The sequence below is a fragment of the Vulpes lagopus genome, chromosome 10 (genome assembly GCF_018345385.1).
Source record: "Vulpes lagopus strain Blue_001 chromosome 10, ASM1834538v1, whole genome shotgun sequence".
NCBI lineage: Eukaryota > Metazoa > Chordata > Mammalia > Carnivora > Canidae > Vulpes > Vulpes lagopus.
In genome coordinates this window covers 82,936,223-82,956,321 of record NC_054833.1, presented here as the reverse complement: position 1 = coordinate 82,956,321, position 20,099 = coordinate 82,936,223, and the positions used below count along the sequence as shown (strand labels likewise).

General features: G+C 62.4%; 2 protein-coding genes across 4 annotated transcripts; one reads left to right on the top strand and one right to left on the bottom strand.

The window, feature by feature from the left end:
• The first annotated feature begins 21 nt into the window (after positions 1-21).
• ACAP3 (ArfGAP with coiled-coil, ankyrin repeat and PH domains 3) lies at positions 22-14,812 on the top strand. Of its 3 annotated transcripts, none has more exons than XM_041770973.1 (24): positions 22-763; positions 4,312-4,369; positions 5,130-5,249; positions 5,431-5,484; positions 6,576-6,634; positions 7,502-7,685; positions 8,114-8,158; positions 8,298-8,393; positions 8,477-8,551; positions 8,998-9,009; positions 9,624-9,736; positions 9,824-9,875; positions 10,094-10,194; positions 10,270-10,381; positions 10,686-10,894; positions 10,974-11,043; positions 11,159-11,253; positions 11,335-11,537; positions 11,700-11,804; positions 12,835-12,933; positions 13,033-13,253; positions 13,395-13,504; positions 13,596-13,706; positions 13,819-14,812. In XM_041770973.1, exons 1-24 carry the CDS (start codon positions 717-719, stop codon positions 13,964-13,966), a joined length of 2,499 nt encoding a protein of 832 aa, XP_041626907.1. In that variant the 5' UTR covers positions 22-716; the 3' UTR covers positions 13,967-14,812. The 3 variants fall into 3 exon arrangements, with proteins under 3 accessions (XP_041626907.1, XP_041626906.1, XP_041626908.1); XM_041770972.1 differs by having other exon boundaries at positions 11,697-11,804; XM_041770974.1 differs by lacking the exons at positions 22-763; positions 4,312-4,369; positions 6,576-6,634 and having other exon boundaries at positions 5,181-5,249; positions 11,697-11,804.
• A 1,407-nt stretch (positions 14,813-16,219) lies between these two features.
• SCNN1D (sodium channel epithelial 1 subunit delta) lies at positions 16,220-20,099 on the bottom strand. Its single transcript, XM_041773028.1, has 12 exons — positions 19,738-20,099; positions 18,993-19,200; positions 18,719-18,909; positions 18,475-18,563; positions 18,238-18,401; positions 18,031-18,129; positions 17,659-17,776; positions 17,471-17,549; positions 17,327-17,384; positions 17,093-17,208; positions 16,894-16,969; positions 16,220-16,795 (listed from the first exon to the last, which is right to left on the bottom strand). Exons 1-12 carry the CDS (start codon positions 20,097-20,099, stop codon positions 16,508-16,510), a joined length of 1,848 nt encoding a protein of 615 aa, XP_041628962.1. The 3' UTR covers positions 16,220-16,507.

Here is a 20,099-nt window from a genome sequence, read left to right as displayed (position 1 = left end):
CAGTCCAGCACTCACCCGCCCCAAGACGGCTGAGGGCGGGAGCGGGGGGCGGGGCCAGACTTAAGGGAGCGGGTGCAAACTGCGGAGCGGTTGGAGAGCGAGTGGGCCGGATCCCGCCAGCGGCGCCCGAGAGGCGCTCCCGTGGGCTTTCACACTTCCGTCCACCCTCGCTCCTGTTCCCCCGCGCCCGCCGGCCTGGCGTGGCTCCGTCCCCACGATCCGCGCCGGCGGTTCTTGCAAACGCTCCGAGTTGCTCAGCGGTTGCATTGCTGGAGCAAGCAGTCCCGCGCCCTTCCAGCGCCCCGGGTTCAGCCGACTGTGTCTGGGTCCGACTCCGTCGCGGCCCGTAGTGGCCTGGGAGCGAGGGGGAGGACGACCGCGCGTCGGGCCAGAGCCAGGCGTGGCCGCGGCCCGAGACGCAGGAAGAGGCGTGTGGCGACGCTCCCCGGCCGTGACAGCGGGAGGCGCGCGCGGGCGGCGGACTTTGGCGACGCTCCCCGGCCGTGACAGCCGGCGGCGCGCGCGGGCGGCGGACTTTGGCGACCTTCCCCGGCTGTGACAGGCGGGGCGGGGCGGCGGCGCGGCGGCCTCAATCCAGGGCGGGCGGGCGCCGAGCGCGGCGCAGGCGGGCCGGCGGACGGACGAGCGGGGCGGCCGGGGATGCCGCTCGGAGCGCCGCGGTCCTCGTGCCAGTGAGCGCCGCCGCCGCCGCAGCCATGACGGTGGAGTTCGAAGAGTGCATCAAGGACTCGCCGCGCTTCAGGTGCGCCCCCGGAGGCGGCGCGGCCCTTTGTGGTCGGCGGGGGTCGCCGCCCCCTCGGGGCACCCCGGGCCGCCGTGGGTGGGCGCCAGTTGGGGGGTGTCGTTGCTGCCTTTTTGCGGGGCCGGGGGGGGCCGCTGGCGGGAGCTGGAGGACCCTGCCTCGCACAAAGCCCGCAGCCCGGGCCCGAAGGCCTGGAACAAAAGATGCCCCTTGTGCTGGTCACCTCGCGCAGGGGTTTGCGGGGGTGGTGTGGGGGGGTGGGGAGGCTGCCAGGAGAGCCACCTTTCCGTGGGAGTGTCCACCCCCGCTTTGTGCCTGCACCTCCGTGCTGGGTGCCTGAACGGGACTGAGACCCTCCCGGCCCTGCCGTCCAACTCTGGCCAGGGCTGTCTGTGTGGAGGGGGTGCCTGCCCGTCAGGCAGCAGGGAGCCAGCGCTCAGGGGTGACCTCGCAGGTTGGAGGGGCAGGGGCTAGGCTGGGTAGGCTGGGTGGGAGTTCCGGCTGGGGGTTCTGCACGGGCTCGTCTTTTTAGTCCTTCCTGGCAGACAGGCTCATCTGCTTGCACCTCGGGCACCCTCTGTGCATCAGGTGTAGATGCTTATGTCGCGGACATATGGGTGAGCTCTGCTCCCCTAGACTCTCCCCAGAGTCTCCTGACCCTGGACATGAGCGTGGGTGGGTGGGCTGCACCCTTGGGCAGCATGCTGATGTGTGCATGTACCTGTGTGTGTCACTCTGTAATGCTTCTGGTGTATGCATACTTGTACTGAATGTTTATCATGCACACATGAGCTTTGGTACAAGATACACATACTAATTTGTTCATGTGTGTTCTGGCATCAGGCATACATATCTGTACTCCTGTGTATGTCACATCCATGAGCACACGTGTCTATGTGTACACTGTGTCACAGTGTGTGTGTACATTTGCTTGCACATGAGCATTTCTACCATGCTTCTGTGCACACGTGTGCTTGGTCATGTGTGTGTGTGCCTGCTGAATTCTGGGTGTGCCAGCAAGAGGACCTGTGTGTGGATGTGCTGGTGAGCCTTCGGATTGGTACTCTAACTCTCGGGCCCCTTGCACAATCATCACGCAGGGGAGCCAGCAGCAAAGGCTTGGGGAGGCTAGGGATGAGGGGTAGGGGGTTGGCCCAGGAAGGGCCCCCGGGGCAGAAGGTCTGGGGGTGATCCTCTGCATTCTCCCATTTTCTGTTGATGATTGATTGAGGGAAGGGGCGTGAGCAATTCTGGCACCCACAATCCTACATCCCTACCACCGCCCACTGTCTTTTAGAACCCAGGCTACGGGGGAGGATATAGCTGGGGCCTCAGCTGGGGCCTCAGTCCTGATTGAAGCCCCCACACCTCACCCTAGCCCCTTGCTCAGAGCCTTATGGTCCTTCTTCCCCTGAGTGGAGAGGTGCAGATCCACTTTTCCGGGGCAAATTGGGGTCATTGACACCTCATTTACCTCCAGGCCTTCCCTCCCATACTAGGCTGGTCTGTCCATAGCCCACAGTGGGTACAGTGGCTGCCTGGGTTTTGCTGTGCTTCCTCTGGCTGGGAGAGGCTACCCCAGGAAGGTGCCCAGCTAGGCCTGGGATGAGGGCTGAGGAAATTCATCTGAACCTTGGGCCACAGAAGCCACATTGTGGATTTCGGGGTTGGACTGAGATTTAACAGGGATTTGAGGTTCTCCTGGGGTCCCACTATTTCTGCACCCTCAGGTGCCACTGAAATGTAACCTGGGACTTCCTGGTGGCAGGCCTGGGGTCAGCCACAGTAAGGCTGGGTGGGAGGCTGTAGTCAGTGACAAGAGGCCAGGTGGCCCCAGCCCTGGAAATAGGGACCATCCCCCCATGCTCTTGGCCTGGGGAGAGCCCCACAACCTTGGGATGCATGTGGGAGAGTCCAGACTCTTCCAGACAGGCCTGGAGGTGCTGCCCCCTCCCCTGGGTGGGGCTTCAGGCGCTGAGTCATGGCTTTGGTGGGGAAGCCTGCCTCACCCTCCTCCTTGTAATCCAAGCTACTGAAGAAATCCTGGAGGGAGGACAGGAGAGGAGGCCTTAGGTCTTTGAGGGCAGGGGCTGGGAGATGGGCACAGAGCCCCCAGGGCAGGGTGCTGGTTCTCTGCTCTCTGCAGAGCACCTACCTTGCCCCAATGAGCACATTCATCAGCATCTAGTTGGCCCCACCCTTGCGGGGCAGGGTGAGGGGCCCCTCCTTGCCCAGGAGCAGCATCTACCCCTGGGTGGGTGGTCAGTCTCTTCTCTGGAACTCAGAGATCCCCATGGTCAGAGAGGAGCCCAGGACCAGTCAGGGAAGGGGGTGGGAACTTCAACGTCCCTGGCTGGGGCACCCTGGTGCCCTCCTGACAGATCTAGATTGGGGGCACACAGAACTACACCCCATATGAAAGACTAGGTCCCTGAGCCAAGGCCTGGGAAACCCGGGAACACAGTCCCCACTTCCCCCAACCCCCACCAGCCATGGGGGCAGCAAGGGTTCACTGGGCATGGATGGCCTTCCCTCTGTCCGACCTCCACCTAAGACCTGTCCCTGGAGCCTTGCCAGTCCCTCAGAGCCCCACTGTCACCCCTGGCCCTCATTCCCTGCTGTCGTCTACCCCCAGGAGGCAGATGGGTCCAATTCACAGGCTGAACGGGTTGGGGGGGTGGCGCTGGGATCCTGGCCCTCTTTCCCTATTTCCTGTTCCCAGAACCGGGGAGGGGGGTCACGTGCCTGATCCATCTGCCTCGCCGCCTTCCGGGGATTCTCCTGTGTGTGTGTGTGTGTGTGTGTGTGTGTGTGTGTGTGTATGTGTGTGTGGCTGCTCTGGTGATGTCATTCGTTAACTCTTGCCTCCCTGAGACCGCACCATTGTCAGGCTGTTCCGGTGAGAGTGGGCTCCTCTGAGGCTTGCCCCACTGCTCCCTTTGAGCAAACTGTGCTGTTTGTCATGGTGAGGTTGGAGGACTCAGGGCCCCCCCCCTCCACAGTTAGTCTGGGCTCTCGTGATGCTGCCAGAACCAGAGGAAGCAGCTGGCCTATGGTTTTGGGTCCTGAGACTGGTCTGCTCCTGGGTCCCCAGGCCCAAGGTGGGGTCTGGGGTCAACTGAGCCCCAAGAAGTGCAGTGGGTGGGCCAGGAGAATGGCTGCAGCCTCTCCCTCTGTCCTCAGGGGCTCGTCTGACCTTCTCTCTCTGGGGCCAGAGCAGCCAGACCCCAGGTGGGGCCATCATGGCTGACAGGGGTGGTGGGGTGGAGGCTGGGTGGCTCTGGAGTCAGGTGGACCTGGGTCCCAGTCCGTCACCCTCTGCCCAGGGGGGCATCTGCCTTTGCCAGCCTCCATTTCCTGCATATCTGAGGTACCCTGGACAGCAGGAAGGCTGACAGGAGCAGGTGGCCATAAGCTCTGTGATCCTTTCCCACTGCACATCCTCATGGAGGCATGGAGGACAAGGAAACCCCAGCCTGACCCCTGGCCCTGCAGGGCTCAGCAGCTTGCTGTGGGTTGGTCTGCAAACACCTTCGCTCTTGTTGCAGGGCTACTATTGATGAGGTGGAAACCGACGTGGTGGAGATTGAGGCAAAACTAGACAAGGTGAAGGGGGGGTCTGGGGTGTGGCGGGGTGGGGTGGGGTGCATGGGGTCCAATGCTGCTGCTCTGTCCCAAGGCCTGGCCCCGACTGGCTCACGGGACGGCATGCTTGTGTGCGAGTGAATATGTGTGTGCGAGTGTATAAGCATGTGTGTATGTGTGAGTGTGCGTGCAGGGCGTGCCTCCTCCACCCCCCCCCCCCCCCGTGTGTGGTGTACAGGGTCTGGGTCAGTCCCCCCTTCTCCCTGGCTGTAGCCTATCGTAACTGTCCCAGGGTGCACATGCTGCTTGCACATGTGTGTCTCCCATGAAGTGGGGGTAGGCCTTTGTGAGTCCCCTCCCACCCTCTGTAGGGCAAGGAGGGTGCAAAGGGTGCTTTTGGGTGACTGGGGTAGGGGCCCAGGGGAAGGAGTGGGGTAGGAGGAGAGGCAGAGGGAGGGGTGGCATCCCTGAGGCCTTCACTGGCTGGTCCTGCCAGCCCCTGGCCAAGACCACATGCCCACTTCCTCCCTGTGTTCCCCTGCTCTGGGCTTCTCCTCTGGGCTTCTGCTCTGGAGCCAAGACCCTCACGGCCCCTGGCTGTCCATATAGCTCCTGGTGGGTGAGAGAGAGGGCTGGCTCTGCGGAGACAGCTGTGTCCTGGGCACTGAGCTGAACTCTGGCTGCCCCTGGGTGGTCCCCAGCCCTGGGGCCTGGTCTCTGGGAGGAGGGGAGGGCTGCCACTTGCAGGCACAGTGAATGGTCCTCCTTCTATCATCCATAGCTGGTCAAGCTGTGCAGCAGCATGATAGAGGCTGGCAAAGCCTATGTCACAACCAACAGACTGTTCGTGAGTGGTGTTCGAGACCTGTCCCAGCAGTGCCAGGGCGACTCCGTCATTTCGGTGAGGGGGGAGCTGAAGGTGGGCACCGGCAGGCAGCCCGGTGATGGTGCCTAGGCTTTCGGCGCCGGTGGGCATCTGTGCTGGGCTGCAGGGCTGGTTGGCTCTGAGACCTGTGGGCAAGGAGATGCCAACAATCCTGGGAATACAGCCGTGTCATCTTCCCTACCCTGTCTCCCCCTAGGAATGTCTGCAGAGGTTTGGAGACAGCCTGCAGGAGATGGTCAACTACCACATGGTAAGCCCTGGCCTGGGGGGGTTGATGTGTGGTGGCCTGGCCAAGAGCACATCCCTCTGGCTACTCATCCCAACAGCCCCGCCACTGGCTTCCCTCAGGCCCCGCCCAGCCTGGAACTGCCCTCAGCTGGCTCAGAGAAAGCTGAGCTGGCCAGTATTAGGAAGCCACATTCCTACTCCTCAGCCTGCCAGGGTGGGGGGATACCACTGAGGTGCTCTACTGTGTCTCAGATGGGGGCCAGACAGTGGGGGGGGGCAGAGGGAACAATACCAACCCAGGTCTGAGGACAGTGGGGTCTCAGGGTGGGGGCTACCTCAGAGGCTCCTTTAGGGTCCCCCACTTGGCCCAGCTGACCCCATGGCCCAGGGATGACTGCTGACCTCACTGCCACCCAGGCTGGGTCTGGGTGACCTTGAGTCTCTCAGGATCTCGAGCACCTGTGGGTGGTCAGACCCTGGCTTGGGAACCAGGGTCCCAGAGTGATCGAGGAGCCCCACTCCAGCAGGGGAAGTATAGAGATAAACCAGCTCAGAACAGTGCGTTCTGCCCTAGTTGTCTGTCTCTCTGTCCCTAGTTAGGGCCTAGCCCTCCTCCCATGATGGGAGGGTCTGATTCTGGGCCCAATCCATGTTGTCGGGAGGCTCTTCCACCGTCTCCTGTTCCCCAGGCCAAGCCCTCACGAGCTCTGGGCTCTGACCCCCTCCTTTCTGCTGTAGGCCTGGCTGTGCTTATGTGGCCTCCTGGGAGGCAGTGAGTATACTCAGTGGCCTGTGTGTGCCTGCTCTGAGTTGGCATGAGGTGGTGCCATAGGAGGGGGACCTGCCTGAGATAGCTTTGGTCTCTCGTTTGGCTAAGAGCCAGGTAGGGGAGATGGGCAGGTGGTCACAGCTGTGGCCTTTGGGCAGTGACCCAGGCCTGGGGCCAAACCCACTCTCCTGGACCCCATGAGGCTGGCTCTGTGTGAGTGACCTGCTGGGGCCCAGGCAGGACTGGGCCCGGTTTCCCTGGTCCTCCCTTGGAGGGACAGGGGCTCAGCCCATGGAGTTGTATAGAAGTAGACCCCAACACCACTTCCCTCCCTCGGCCCCCAGATCCTGTTTGACCAGGCCCAGAGGTCTGTGAGGCAGCAGCTCCACAACTTTGTCAAAGAGTGAGTGGTCCTCAGACCCCTGAGGGAGGCCTGGCCTCTACTGGCCCTGGGAGGGGTTGGTGGAGTGGGGAGCAGACCAGAGCTATGCTTAATTTGGGAGGCCTGGGGCCTCAAGACTGAGTGGAGATTTAGCAGGAACCAGGGCTTGGAGGTGGGTGAGGCTGGGGTTGAGGAGGCAGTGCCTAGAAGGCAGGGCGAGGGGTCAGAGAGGACACAGGGTAGCCAGGCAGGCCCCAGGCAAGGGGTGAGGGTTAGGGTGGTGGTGGGAGGGGCGGGGCTGGGTGGAGGTCTGAGCTCTGTGCCTTCGTGTATAGGTGGAGTGCTTATGGCACTCCTGAGTGATGTCGAGTTGGATCTGAGTATGAGTCTGGGGTCTAGGGTGAGGCAGGGGGTCTCTAGGCTGGAGTGATCCTGGGAGTGAAGTGGTAAAGGGCAGGAGGAGGCCTGGATCACGAGAGGGGGACTGGTGGAAGAGGAGGATGGGGGAGGAGGGAGAGGGGGAGGGAGATGGAGGAAGGATGAGGAGGACGGAGGGGAGAGGGGGAAAAGTGGAGAGAGGGAGGATGGGGAGGGGAAGGATTGGGAAGGAGGGAACTGGAAGGAGGGGAGAGAGGAGGAGGGAGAGGAGGAAGGATGGGGAAAGAGAGGGAGGGGGAGGACGGAGGGGAAGAGGGAAGGTGAAGAGGAGGGAGAGGAGAAGGAGGAGAGCCCTGGCATGGGGGTGGGGGTGCGGGGGCAGGGAAGTAGGGAGGGGAGGCTCTGCGCCAGAGCACAGAGTGGGTGCTAGTGGAGGGAGAGCAATTCATGAAGGTGGGAGACCTACATGCACTCCTCCCAAGGCCCCAACCTGACACTCCCTGCCCCCAGGGATGTGCGGAAGTTCAAGGAGACCAAGAAGCAGTTTGACAAAGTTCGAGAGGACATGGAGCTGTCCCTCGTGAGGAATGCCCAGGCTCCACGGCACCGTCCCCATGAGGTGGAGGAGGCCACAGGTGCCTTGACCCTCACCCGGAAGTGCTTCCGTCACCTGGCACTAGACTATGTACTCCAGGTCAGCCGCTGGGCAGGGGGCTGGTGTTCAGAGAGTCCCCTCTGGCTCTAGGAAACCTTGGATGCCAGATCTTGGGAAGGAACATGGTGGGGGGTGGTGCCTAGGCAAAGGCTCAGCATTGGGAGTGGGCTGGAGATGAATGTGAGGCTGCAAGACTGCAGGGTGCAGGGGGTGGACTGAGGCTTTGAAGAGTGAGGGGGGCTTGGAGGGCCTCAGAGGAGGTGTGAGAATTTCTGGCTTTGTTCATGGGAAGAGCCCAAAGTCTTGACTTGGGGAAGGACTCCATGACCATGGGAGAGTGAGGGTGGCAAAAGTGCAGGGAGCTGAAGATGAGCTGGGGGTCTCAGGGGACCACAAGCAGCCTGGGGGACAGGCCATGGGCTACCTCAGCCCCAGCACCCTTCACCTGTTCATCTCTCCCCTGGCAGATCAATGTCCTTCAGGCCAAGAAGAAGTTTGAAATCTTGGATTCTGTGAGTGATTGGTGAGGGGGTGGGAGTGGGGGCATTGGCCTCCAGTGCAGGCTTGTGAGGTGTGCTAGGTGTGAGGATACCTATTGGGTCCTCTGGTCACTGCTGCTGAGGACCCCCCACCTGTACCCCCCCCTTACAGATGCTGTCCTTCATGCATGCCCAGTACAGTTTCTTTCAGCAAGGCTACAGCCTGCTGCACCAGCTGGACCCCTACATGAAGAAGTTGGCAGCCGAGGTGAGCCCTAGGGTGAGGTGGACCCAAGACCAGGGTCTCAGTGGAGGCTCCTTCACTTCCTCCCCCATGCCCCTCCCCCACAGCTTGACCAGCTGGTGATCGACTCTGCAGTGGAAAAGCGGGACATGGAGCGAAAGCATGCTGCCATCCAGCAGCGGGTGAGGCCCTGCAGCCCCTGACCTCCCTGCACGGTTGGGGACCCCAAGAAACCAGTACCTCCTATTCCCTATTCCCTGTGTAGGCCTGCCACCTCTGCAGGGGCTGATGCTGTTCCTCTTTGAAATGCGCCCGCCCTCCGAGGGGGAGGTCTCCATCCTTAGGAGCTTCAAGCTGGAGGAGTGGAGCAGTAGGGTGGGCGGCGGGGCCAGCCTCCTGAGCTCACAGATGCTGGGGCTGGGGCTGGGATTCGGGCTTTCCTTCCCTTGGGCTAGTGGTGGTCTCGGAGGCCTCCGTTGCTGGCCCTGGCCTAGATAGCCCCAGGCTGGAGGTGAGCCTGAGATGGGCTGCAGGGAGGAGGGACTATTTCCAGATGCTGGGAGCCGCTGGCACTCACTGGCTCTCTCTCCCCCTCCTCACACGCTGCTGCTCCCGGCCCCCCCACCAGACTTTGCTGCAGGTGAGTGGGCGTGTCCCCGGGGAGGGCGGGGCCTCTGCCCGCCCAAGAGCTTCAGCACCACGGACAACTCCTGGCCTCCGCGCCGAGCACCTGCGAGAGCACTTGCTGGAAGCCGAGGCTGGCACCAGCGGGACTTGGGCTGAGCTGGACCGCGTCCCCCGCGGGAAGGGCGCAGCTGTCCCTCTCTGCCTCCGCTCAGCCAGGGAAGCAGGTGGCTGGGCCTCCTCTCCTACCGCGGACACACAGGACAACACTCAGTGTCTCCTCAGTCCCTGTGAATGGAGCTCTGTCAGGCTGGCTGGAGTCGTCCCAGCTGGCAGTGTGAATGGGAGACTGCGGATGGGGGGGGAGGCAGCTTCCTTCCTGGTCCCGGAGCCTGCTGTCCCTACAAGGGTGGGTGTGGGGTGAGGGCTAGAGCTCTGGGGGCCCTCAGCTGTAATGGGAGGCATCTGCCCCAGGGAGTTCAGGGCGATGTTCTGTGCTGGGGTCAGGAAGAGGCTGTGGAGGGCAGTGCCTCACCTCAGCGTTGGCTCTGGGGGAAGCCTGGCAGGGCGGCAGTGTCCTCACAGCCAGGGGTGGACACTCACTAGGGGCTGGGCTCCTACCATCCCCAGGACTTCTCCTATGATGAGCCCAAAGTGGAGTTTGATGTGGATGCACCCAGCGGTGTGGTGATGGAGGGCTATCTCTTCAAGAGGGCCAGTAATGCCTTCAAGACATGGAACCGGTGAGGGAGGGGTCTTTCCAGGGGGTCTGTGGGGCAGACATGGGGTTGGCGCTGCCTGACCCCCTCCTGGCCCATCCACCTGCCCAGGCGCTGGTTCTCCATCCAGAACAGCCAGCTGGTCTACCAGAAGAAGCTCAAGGTGCGCCTCAGGGCTGCTGGGGCTGGGTCTGTGACTCCTGGGCCCCTCCCCTCCTGGACCCTGGGGTGGGCTGGTCCTTGGGGGGAGGTTGTACAGGGGTGGGGACACCCCTTGGGTGTCAGACAGTCTGTGTCTTTGAAGTAGAGTGATAAACAGGTGGCCAGTGCAGGACCAGGGCTGGGTGCTGAGCACAAGGCCCATGGTGCTACTGCCTGCAGGACGTGCTGACTGTGGTGGTGGATGACCTCCGTCTTTGCTCTGTGAAGCCATGTGAGGACATTGAGCGGAGGTTCTGCTTTGAGGTCGTGTCACCCACCAAGTGAGGAGGCCCAACCCAGGGCAGGGGTGGGGAGGGAGCCCCTGCCTGCCTGGCCTGATGGACCCCTTCCTCCAGGAGCTGCATGCTACAGGCTGACTCAGAGAAGCTGCGGCAGGCCTGGGTTCAAGCTGTGCAAGCCAGCATTGCCTCTGCCTACCGGGAGAGCCCAGACAGCTGCTACAGTGAGGTGTGGCCCTCTTAGTACCCTCTGTGTGTGTGTGCGCATGTGTGTGCGAGATGCCTGTGTGCTGCAGGGGGGTGGCCCCTGTAGGCTGCATGCAAGCAGATGTGTACGATGTCAGCATGTGTCTGTATAGGCTGGTGTGCATATTGTGTACGTGTGAGTATGCATGCACACGTGGGCACACAGCTTATGTTTTAGCTGTTCTAGCCTGTGCTGGCACCTCCAGCTAGGGAGGGAGAGGGGGCCCCCCTGGGGTGATGGAGGCTGGAGCTCCTGAGGGCTGAGTGGCCCCTTACACCATCCACAGAGGCTGGACCGCACAGCATCTCCATCCACGAGTAGCATCGACTCTGCTACAGACTCTCGGGAGCGCAGTGTCAAGGGCGAGAGTGTGCTGCAGCGTGTGCAGAATGTGGCTGGCAATAGCCAGTGTGGGGACTGTGGCCAGCTGGATCCCCGCTGGGCCAGCATCAACCTGGGTGTGCTGCTCTGCATTGAGTGCTCAGGCATTCACAGGTAGGCCCACTGGGTGGGCTGGGCAGGGGTGCTGGGGTCGAGCTGCTCCCTGACTCACCCCTACCTCCTCACTGTCCAGAAGCCTGGGTGTCCACTGCTCTAAGGTGCGGTCCCTGACTCTGGACTCGTGGGAGCCGGAGCTGCTGAAGGTATGTATGAGGCCATCACAAGCTGCCACACTAGCAGGAGCCATGTCTGCCAGCTTGGGGGATGTGGGGCGCCCTGGAGCTGGAGCTGATGTTGGCACACCCTGTGTCCTGCTAGCTGATGTGTGAGCTTGGAAACAGCACCATGAACCAGATCTACGAGGCTCAGTGTGAGGGACCAGGTAGCAGGAAGCCTACAGCCAGCAGCCCCAGGTGAGGTGGGGAGGGGTAGCCTAGACCAGGCCAGGGGAGCCCCCGCCCGTGAGTGCCACCTCATGTCCACTCCTGGTCCAGGCAAGACAAAGAGGCCTGGATCAAGGACAAGTATGTGGAAAAGAAGTTCCTGCGGAAGCCGCCCTCAGCACCAGCCCGTGAAGCCCCTCGGCACTGGCGGGTGCAGAAGTGCCAGCGCCACCACAGCTCCCCCCGAGCCCCTGCTGCCCGCCGCAAGGTCCGACTGGAGCCTGTCCTTCCCTCCGTGGCTGCTCTGTCTTCAGGTGCCAGGGGGCTGTGCCCTCAGCTCACATACCTGTGCAAGGGTGGGAGGTGGGCTGCAGCTGCTAAGCCTCAGGCCCTAGGAAGATCAGGGTAGAGCAGGAGGAGGGACACAGAGACTCCCAGCATGATTAGGCCTCAATTTCCCCACCTCCCTGCAGCAGGTGCTGGGGAACGCAAGTTCCGGAGGGACTCTCTCTTCTGCCCAGATGAGCTGGACTCCCTCTTCTCCTACTTTGACGCAGGAGCTGCTGCAGCTGGTCCACGTAGTAAGTGCTGTGAGGACTCTAGTACCCTGCTGCCCACTGCCTTTGGCCCCAGTCAGGGCAGCAGTGCAGGGACCAGGCATGGCTCACCTGTAAGGTGGCTGAGTGTGGCCAGCCAAAGCCCCTTGCTTGGAGACTGGAGGGACTGGTGTTCCTTGCAGGGAGGACAGGGCTGGGGAGAATCTGGGGGCCAAGGAGAGCTAAGGCTGAGATAGCCTCTCAAGGGTCTGGGCTTACTTGGCCACTGGATCAGAGGCTAAGGCCATGATCCTCAAGAGTGATGTATGTGAATTGCGTGTGTGGTATGCACACTGCAGTATGTGTATGTGATGTGCGTGGGTGTACACGGCATGTGCATACTTGTGTGCATGGACACTTGTGGCCTGGGCAGCTGTGTGCTGGAGCCAGCCTGAGAGACAATCCTCGGAGTTGGGGGCCCAATGCTACAAGCAGGGCTTCCTGTTAATGATTTCTTGGCACCCAGTGGTTACCCATTGCCCATGTAGAGCTTTTTGGGCAATGTAGGCAGAAGGCATGGACCCAGACCAGGAACTAAGAGGGCGGGGGTGGGGTGATGAGGGGGTGTCCTCTGGCAGCAGAGGGCGCTGCCTCACCATCATTCCTAAGTCTGGGACTGCCCTTGGGTAAGCCATCTGGGATTTCGCTCCGGTGTTTGGGGAGGGATGGGGGTATGCCCTGCACTTGGTGAAGACTTCACGCTGCACGGTGATCTCCCAGCATGCACTCGCCATGAACAGGCCTGAACGCCTGACTGCACGGTTATGCTTCAGTCCCTCTATCCTGCTAGGGCTGACCTGCCTGAGGGTAGGCTTCCTCTGTAGCTGTGCTCTTGGGTGTGCTACTTGGGCTCCTTTGAGCTGTCACTTGGTTTTCTCCCCTTCCCGCCATCCTAGGCAGAGCTCCCCTCCTCTAGGGCATTCCCCAGGGACCGGATGGGCGTTCTAGCCTTCCTGCAGGGCTCTGGGAGGAGTCAGGTACTCTAAGGACCTCCATCTGTCCCTGGACCCCACAGGTCTGAGCAGCGACAGTGGCTTAGGGGGCAGCTCTGATGGCAGCTCGGACGTTCTGGCCTTCAGCACAGGCTCCGTGGTGGACAGTGTCACGGAGGAGGGTGGGTGCACCCTACCTGCCTCACTGCAGCCCAGCCTGCGCCCTCCCCCGGCCCTCCTTCAGGCCATATCGCAGCCCCTGACTTTACTCCTCCCCTTAGAGGGTGCAGAGTCTGAGGAGTCCAGTGGTGAGGCAGACGGAGAGGCTGAGGCCTGGGGCCTGGCGGACGTGCGTGAGCTACACCCTGGGCTTCTGGCACACCGAGCAGCGCGCACCCGAGACCTCCCTGCGCTGGCCGCCGCGCTGGCTCACGGGGCGGAGGTCAACTGGGCTGACACAGAGGACGAGGGCAAGACGCCGTTGGTGCAGGCTGTGCTAGGGGTGAGCAGATGCGGGGAGGGCACAGGTGCGTCTTTGGCACTGGCTTCCTTATGGTGCCAACACCAGGATACCCTGTACCCTCCTGGAGACCAGCCAAGGTCCGTTTCCTCAGCTGAGCCTGAACTGTCCTCGGCTCCCCAGGGCTCCCTGATTGTCTGTGAATTCCTTCTGCAAAATGGAGCAGATGTGAACCAAAAAGACAGCCGGGGCCGGGCGCCCCTGCACCACGCCACGCTCCTGGGACGCACAGGGTGAGTCTCTGGCACCCCTCCCACCTGCAGGGGCCCCGGGTTGCCTTAGCCCACCCCGGGCTGCCTGTGACTCGTCCTCTCCACACTGCAGTCAGGTGTGCCTGTTCTTGAAGCGAGGGGCTGACCAGCATGCCTTGGACCATGAGCAGCAGGACCCGCTGAGCATCGCGGTCCAGGAGGCAAACGCAGACATCGTCACTTTGTGAGCGTGGGCGGGGCCGCGGGGTGGGGAGAGAGCCTTCGGGTCCACAGTGAGGGGTAGGGGGGCCACCAAGGTGGGGGAAGGGGCGTGCCTCATCCTGCATCTCCCACAGGCTGCGTCTGGCACGCATGGCTGAGGAGATGCGAGAGGCCGAGGCGCCCCCTGGCCAGCCGGGCGCCCTGCTGGGGACCAGCCCCACGGAGCTGCAGTACCGCAGGTGCATCCAGGAGTTCATCAGCCTCCACCTGGAGGAGAGCTAGGGTGGGCAGCCGGGTCTGGCCAGAGGCTGCAGCGGGAGCCTCCCTGTCCCCCCACCCTGCCTGCCCTGCCTCCGGTGGCCCTGGGCCCGATTCCTGAGAGCTCCAGGGCCTGGCCAGCTCTCCTTAGAGCTGCCCCAGCCCCAGGGCTTGTGAGGGACCCCAGCACTGAGTCTTAAGAAGCCCCACTTTCCCCCTGGGAGGTGCTGCATCGCCTGGTACCCCTCATCACACCTGGGGACCCCGTGTCTTCAGGTGACCCCTTTCCTGGGGACCTGGGTTGCTCACGTCACAAACCACTCTGAAGGCCCCATGTCACCTTGTGCCCCTCAGACGCCCCCTCCCTCTGGGGCCTGTGTCACCTTATGCCCCTGCATCCATCCTAGGTCCTCTCTGCCTTCAGGGCCTGTGTCACCTCGTGCCCCGACCTTTACTGCCGTAGAACACTGACCTGCTAGTTGGGTCCCACCTACACACCCCCAGAGCCCCTCTGCTAGGCCCTGGGGCTGGTGGCTGGCCACCAGTGCCCTTTGAGGGCAGAAGGGGCAGCCCATCCAGGGAATCAACCCGTGTACCTCACTTAGTTACCAGCATCCAGGCTGGGCTTCTCGGGTGCTGGGGGGGTGGGCTGTGGCCTGGGGCCTCAGCCCTGGCTGGACGCAGGCGTCCCAAGGCCATGTGGCTGGCCACACAGGCCCCAGTGCTGTGTGGCCGGAGACCTATCCCTGCCTCCTCCAGAGGCTCTGGCCCAGAGCCGGTGCATAAAGGACTTTGGCACTTTCCACCCCTGCATCTGACATTCTTTGTCACAGACTGAGCAGATTTTCTACAACGACCTCTTTCTCACTTTGTCTTGCGTCTTTTCTCTGTGGATTCTTGAGGACCACCTTGACACACCTGGCTCTGCCTGCACGGGGGGGGGGGGGGGGAGGCTCCTGCAACTCTACCCTGCCCCTCACTGGCCTCACCCCTCTAGCCGGGCCTGTGGATGGGTCCAGGGGCCCCTCAAATCACCCCCCAGGGCCCACCAAGGCGTTCATCCTGCATTCCCCCTTCCGGGAGCCCTGGGGCAGTGGCTGGGCCTCACCCCAACTTACATCCTTGGTCTGGCCAAGGCCACTATGCAAAAGCTGTCCAGGGAGGCTCCATGGGCGGCAAGGTGGGTGCTGAGTCCCCCAACTCCCTCGCCTGTTGGCTGTGACCCCTAAAGAGCAGAATTAACTCCCTCCTTTCTCCCTGCTTGAGCTCTGCCCCCACCTCCCACCCCACTACCTGCATCAGGGCCTCGGGCTGGCAGGACCTGCCCCCGCTCCAGATCACAGTTAATAAACTGCTGCTTGCATCCCTGCCTGTCATTGGCTCACCCGCCTTACTCCACTCTGTCTCATCTGGGGAGGAGGTGTCTCTGGGTCACCTGGCTTCCCTGAGGGGTGGCCCTGAGTGGGAGAGCATCCATGCCCTGAAAGGATGCAGTAAACCAGAACGCAGCCACGGCCTGCTGGGGGCCTGCTGGGGTCCTGCTGGGGGCCTTGGGACTTCCCCCAGCCCCCGCCCCCCTGCCTTTCTCTGGCCTGGCCTGTGCCCCCTGGAGGGCACAGTAGGGAGTGGATGCTTAGTTGTGAGAGTGGTCTGGGGCTTGTCCTGTCTCCTGGGCAAGCCCTGGCCCTGCAAGCTGGCCATGGGCACGGTGTCCTCCTGTCCCCCAGCCCCCACAGTGTGTCTGCGGCTCCAAGGAGTGTGGATTTATAGCCAGGGGTTTTCAGCTTACGCAGGAGGGGTAACTGGGAAGTGCACACACTGTAGCCACCAGGTGGAATCACTGATTTTATTACAAAGTAGCCCAAGGCTACCAAGTACCGTCCTGGCTCTACCTTCCCTCCCACCTGCCCTGAGCTGAGGGAGGCTCTGGCTGATGCCTGCACGCACCTGCACACAGGTGATTTAGAGACACACATTCATTTATATGACGCTGACCATACAGGCACACACCCATATGGGGGGCCCCCTCCCTCTTTTTTTTTAAAGATGTATTTATTTATTTATTCATGAGAGACACAGAGAGAGAGAGGCAGAGACACAGGCAGAGGGAGAAGCGGGCTCCACGCAGGGAGCCTGGCATGGGACTCGATCCAGGGCCTCCAGGATCACACCCTGGGCTGAAGGTGGCGCTAAATCACTGAGCCACCTGGGCTGCCCAGCCCCCTCCCTCTTGCAACACACACACTCACAGCAATGCACAGACTAGACACGGGAATCCAGAGCAGCAGAGACACTGCTCTGGGCATCCCTGAGTGAGGCCACCACCACTGGGCAGGGTGGCTGGGCTGATGAGAGTGCTTACCCGCCTGCCTGCCTGCCTGCAGGTCCCGATGCTGCTTCCTGGGCCCTGGGTTTGGCTTAGCTGGCTGGGGGCAGCTCTGTGGGGCTGGTCTGGTTCACCCTGGGCAGTCAGGAGAGACTTCAGGATCAGGACAAGTTCCAGCAGGTTCAGGTGTGGGGAGGCTGGGGCTCTCACTTGGCCTAACTCTTCAGCAAGGACTCCTGTCAGGGCTCCCGGGAGCGTTGTGGGGGATGAGTCTGGCAGGGCCCCCCCCGAGGATTAATGTCATTCCTGCAATCCGTGGGCAACTGGTTGGCTTCTGGTGTACCCCGGGATGCTCCTGTGGCTGCCCCTGGTGAAGGCGCCTGCACTCTGCGGAGCCAGCGACAGCCTAGTAGCAGCGCGAGGGCTATGGCATCAAGCAGCAGCTCCAGCAGCTCCAGGACAGAGAGAACAGATGAACCAAACCACAGGCTCCAGAGGCTGCCCATGGCTGAAAGCAGCTGAGGCACCTGCAAGTGTCAGTGGGTAGTGAGCCGGTGCACAGGGCTGGGCCCCGGGAGGTTCTGGGTCCTGCTCCCAGCCCTGCTCTGGTTCCTGGTGGGCTCACCGAGTAAATGGGTGTCTCATCCACTGTCCGGTAGTTGAGCTCCTGGTAGAAGATGTTCACCTTGGCCACATGGCTCCTAGGGCAAGGCAGAGGGGTGAGGGGCTGGGTCCTGGGCCAGCCTGGCAGGGCCCCTCCTCAGGGCAGTGAAGGACAGGCTGGAAGACAGCAGGGCCAGGACCCTGAAGGTGCATGCACCCACCTGAGGCCTGGGTTCTGGCTCAGGCTCCTGGGGTCCCGCTTGCCTAGTGCAGACAGGATCCAGTCCTGTACACAGAGGGCTCGCTGTGGCCACTGCTTCTGCCAGCCCTCAGGGTGCTGGGCGGCAGGCAGGGCATGGGTACTGCAGGGCCCAGGCTCCCCTAGGGTGGGCTCCCTGGGACCTGTGAGACCCACCTGCATGCCCACCCCCCACCCCACTCCTGAGGGGACTCACAGCTGACTTTGAGGAAGGCCACCTGGAGGTCCCAGCAGAGAGCTTGTAGGAAGACTCCCTGGGAGAGACAGGCCCCCATCACACTCCCGCGGTGCTGCTGCTACAGCAGCAATCCCCAGCTCTGGACTCCCACACTGCGCTCACCTGCAGGGCCTGGGGCAGCGTGAGGCACAGGCCAGCCGGTGGGGCCCCAGGTCCCCGTAGAGGCGGTAGAAGCAGTGACCTGTGGAGGAGGGGTCACCAATGAACCCAGGAGAATCCATCCTGGGCAGGGCCTGACAGTGCTCCACCCCCTCGTGGGCGCCAGGCTGGGGTGGGGGGTTGGGTCTCACCCCAGCCGGGGTGCCTGGTGTAGCTGCAGTACTCAGCCCCTGACGGCAGGGGGTAGAAGTAGTAGCCGCAGGAGCAGGTCTCCACCATCAGCTGCTGGAAGCAGGACACCAGGCAGGTCTGGGGGGACAGGTGTGTGGGGAGGAACAGCCAGAGACATGAGCTGAAGGTCCTGGGGGGAACCAGCCCTCTCCTGAGCCTGTAAGAGGACCCGGTTCATCTCCTTTTCAGCGGAGCACCTGCCCTCCTTGTGCCCTCCTCCATGGTCACCCCTCCCCCTGAACCCTCCTACCTGGCTTTGCCCTGACCACCCTCTCTCCTGGCCTCCCGGGTCCCTCCTGAACGCTCCCCCCATCCTGTGGCCCCAGACTCACCTGCAGAGTATATGAGGCATTGTAGAGTAGTTGCACATCCACGCCCTCAGCACCCGTGGTGCAGTGGCTGTAGGGGCTCCCCAACCGGTGCACCTCATCCTGATGGGAGGGGACACTCTTCAGTTCCACTGTCCCCCCTTTGATGCCCCAGGGTTGGGTAGAGAAGTGGAGCCCTTCTTCTGCCCCTGCTCCCAGGAGCCCACCCACCTCTCGGATGCCAATGGTGGTCTCGGTCCCTGGCCGGACGCTGAAGCCCTGGTGCTCCAGGAAGGGCGTGTGGTCACGCCCGTGAATCATGACCTTGATGCTGGCCTCCGTGGACAGCAGAGGGACCTGGTCCTGCTGCTCAGCTCTGAGGACCAGGCTGATCCCTGAGAAAGGAGGGGGTAAGGCCAGGCTGGCCCAGAGGCCCCATGTCCCATTCAGCCTGGGGATGGCACTCACCGTGGGTGATGCCCGGGTGCTGCGTGGCCGAGATGCCATTGAAGGTGTAACAGCTGCCGTAGGTGGGGTGGTGGACGGTCTGGAAGTGCCTGGAGCCAGGAGCCGCACTCAGACCAGCACACATCTTTGGGCCATGATCCATTGCACATGGCCTGGGGGACTGTGGCCTTATCTCTGGAGGAAGCTGTTTGCTGCCAGCCAGACCCCAGGGTTGGCACCCAGCCACCTGCCCACTCCCACTCACCGGGCCTGGCAGTCCTGGCCATCAAATTGGCAGGAGAAGATAAAGTGGCCTCTTTGGCTTCGGTGGCTGTCCTCACGGGCAGTGGGCAGCAGGGCCAAGATGTTCACATAGTGGAAGTGGTACCATTCTCTGGCGGCTGTCACACCTGATGAGTGAGCCCGGTAGAAGCAGTCTCCACCTGTGCTGTTACACTGGGGGGTGTGGGGTCACTTCAGCATGGTCTCCTCTCCTGCCCACACCCATGCCAGGACCTTTCAGGGCCAGGGACACTCACCAGTCTGAAACCCACTTTGTTCTGATGACCTGGTTGGCTCAGCCTTTGCAGGCGGATCGTGCGGTCCAAGTAGAAGGCCGGCAGTGGGACCCGGTCACCAGCACAGAGGACATCCCTGTCCCCGCTGAAGTTAAATTTGTAGAGAGAGTGGATATTCTCCCGAGCAAACTCATCTAGTACCTGCAGATGGTGGCAGGCTGACCTCGGCCTAGGGGGTGATGGGCAAGGGATGGGGGCAGGTTGAGTCAGAGCCACCCCGGAAGTCCCCCACATCAGCCACAAGTTACTGCCAGGGGAGAGTGTGCCGGCCTCCGTGGCACTGATCCCAAAGATCAGTTTGGGGGAATCTAGAGGGGCCCCGTGTGGACTCCCCTCCACTATCTTTGCTCCTGCAGCCTCCTTCTACCCGAAGCCTAGCTCCAGGCTATGCTTCTGGGAAGCTCCCTCCCACCTCCCCTCACCCTTCCCAGCTGCCCAGCACCTGGGTGTCTGGGTGGCACAGATCACAACAGGCTCCAAATGGCTCCTCTCTGGCCCTGAACGTGCCCCACCCCCACTCCCCACCACCGCTGCCCAGGGCGGAGGGCTCAGAGTTCCTGGCTGGGCACAGGGGTGTAGTGAGAGGTGGAGTCACCCATGACCTGGGCGTTGTGAGCCACTGGGGCTTCCACTGTGACCACACCTGGGGAGATGCCCACAGGCTGCCGGGGGGGCAGAAACCCACTGGCCAGCCCCCCGCCCCCACCTGTGGGGGTTCATGTCGCACAGAGTGACGGACGGGAAGAGCTTTCGCTCTGAGTGCACGGACACCGTCATGATGACTGGGTAGCGCCAGTACTGCTCAAAGAGGAGCCCAAACTGCCAATAGAGTGCAGCCAGGGCACCCACGAACAGCAGCCCCCAGGATGCTGTCTTGAGGCGGTTGTGGCTGGAGCAGACGAGGCGGATGGTGCCATGGATGGTGGCATTGGTGCAGAAGAAGGTGAAGAGCTCCCTGAAGGAGGTGTGGAGCTCCACTAGCCTCTCCTGCCGCCTGTCCTCGGGCAGTGGTGGCAGTGGCGGCTGCGCCTCCTGCGACTTCGGGGAACCACCAGGAGTGAGGGCCAT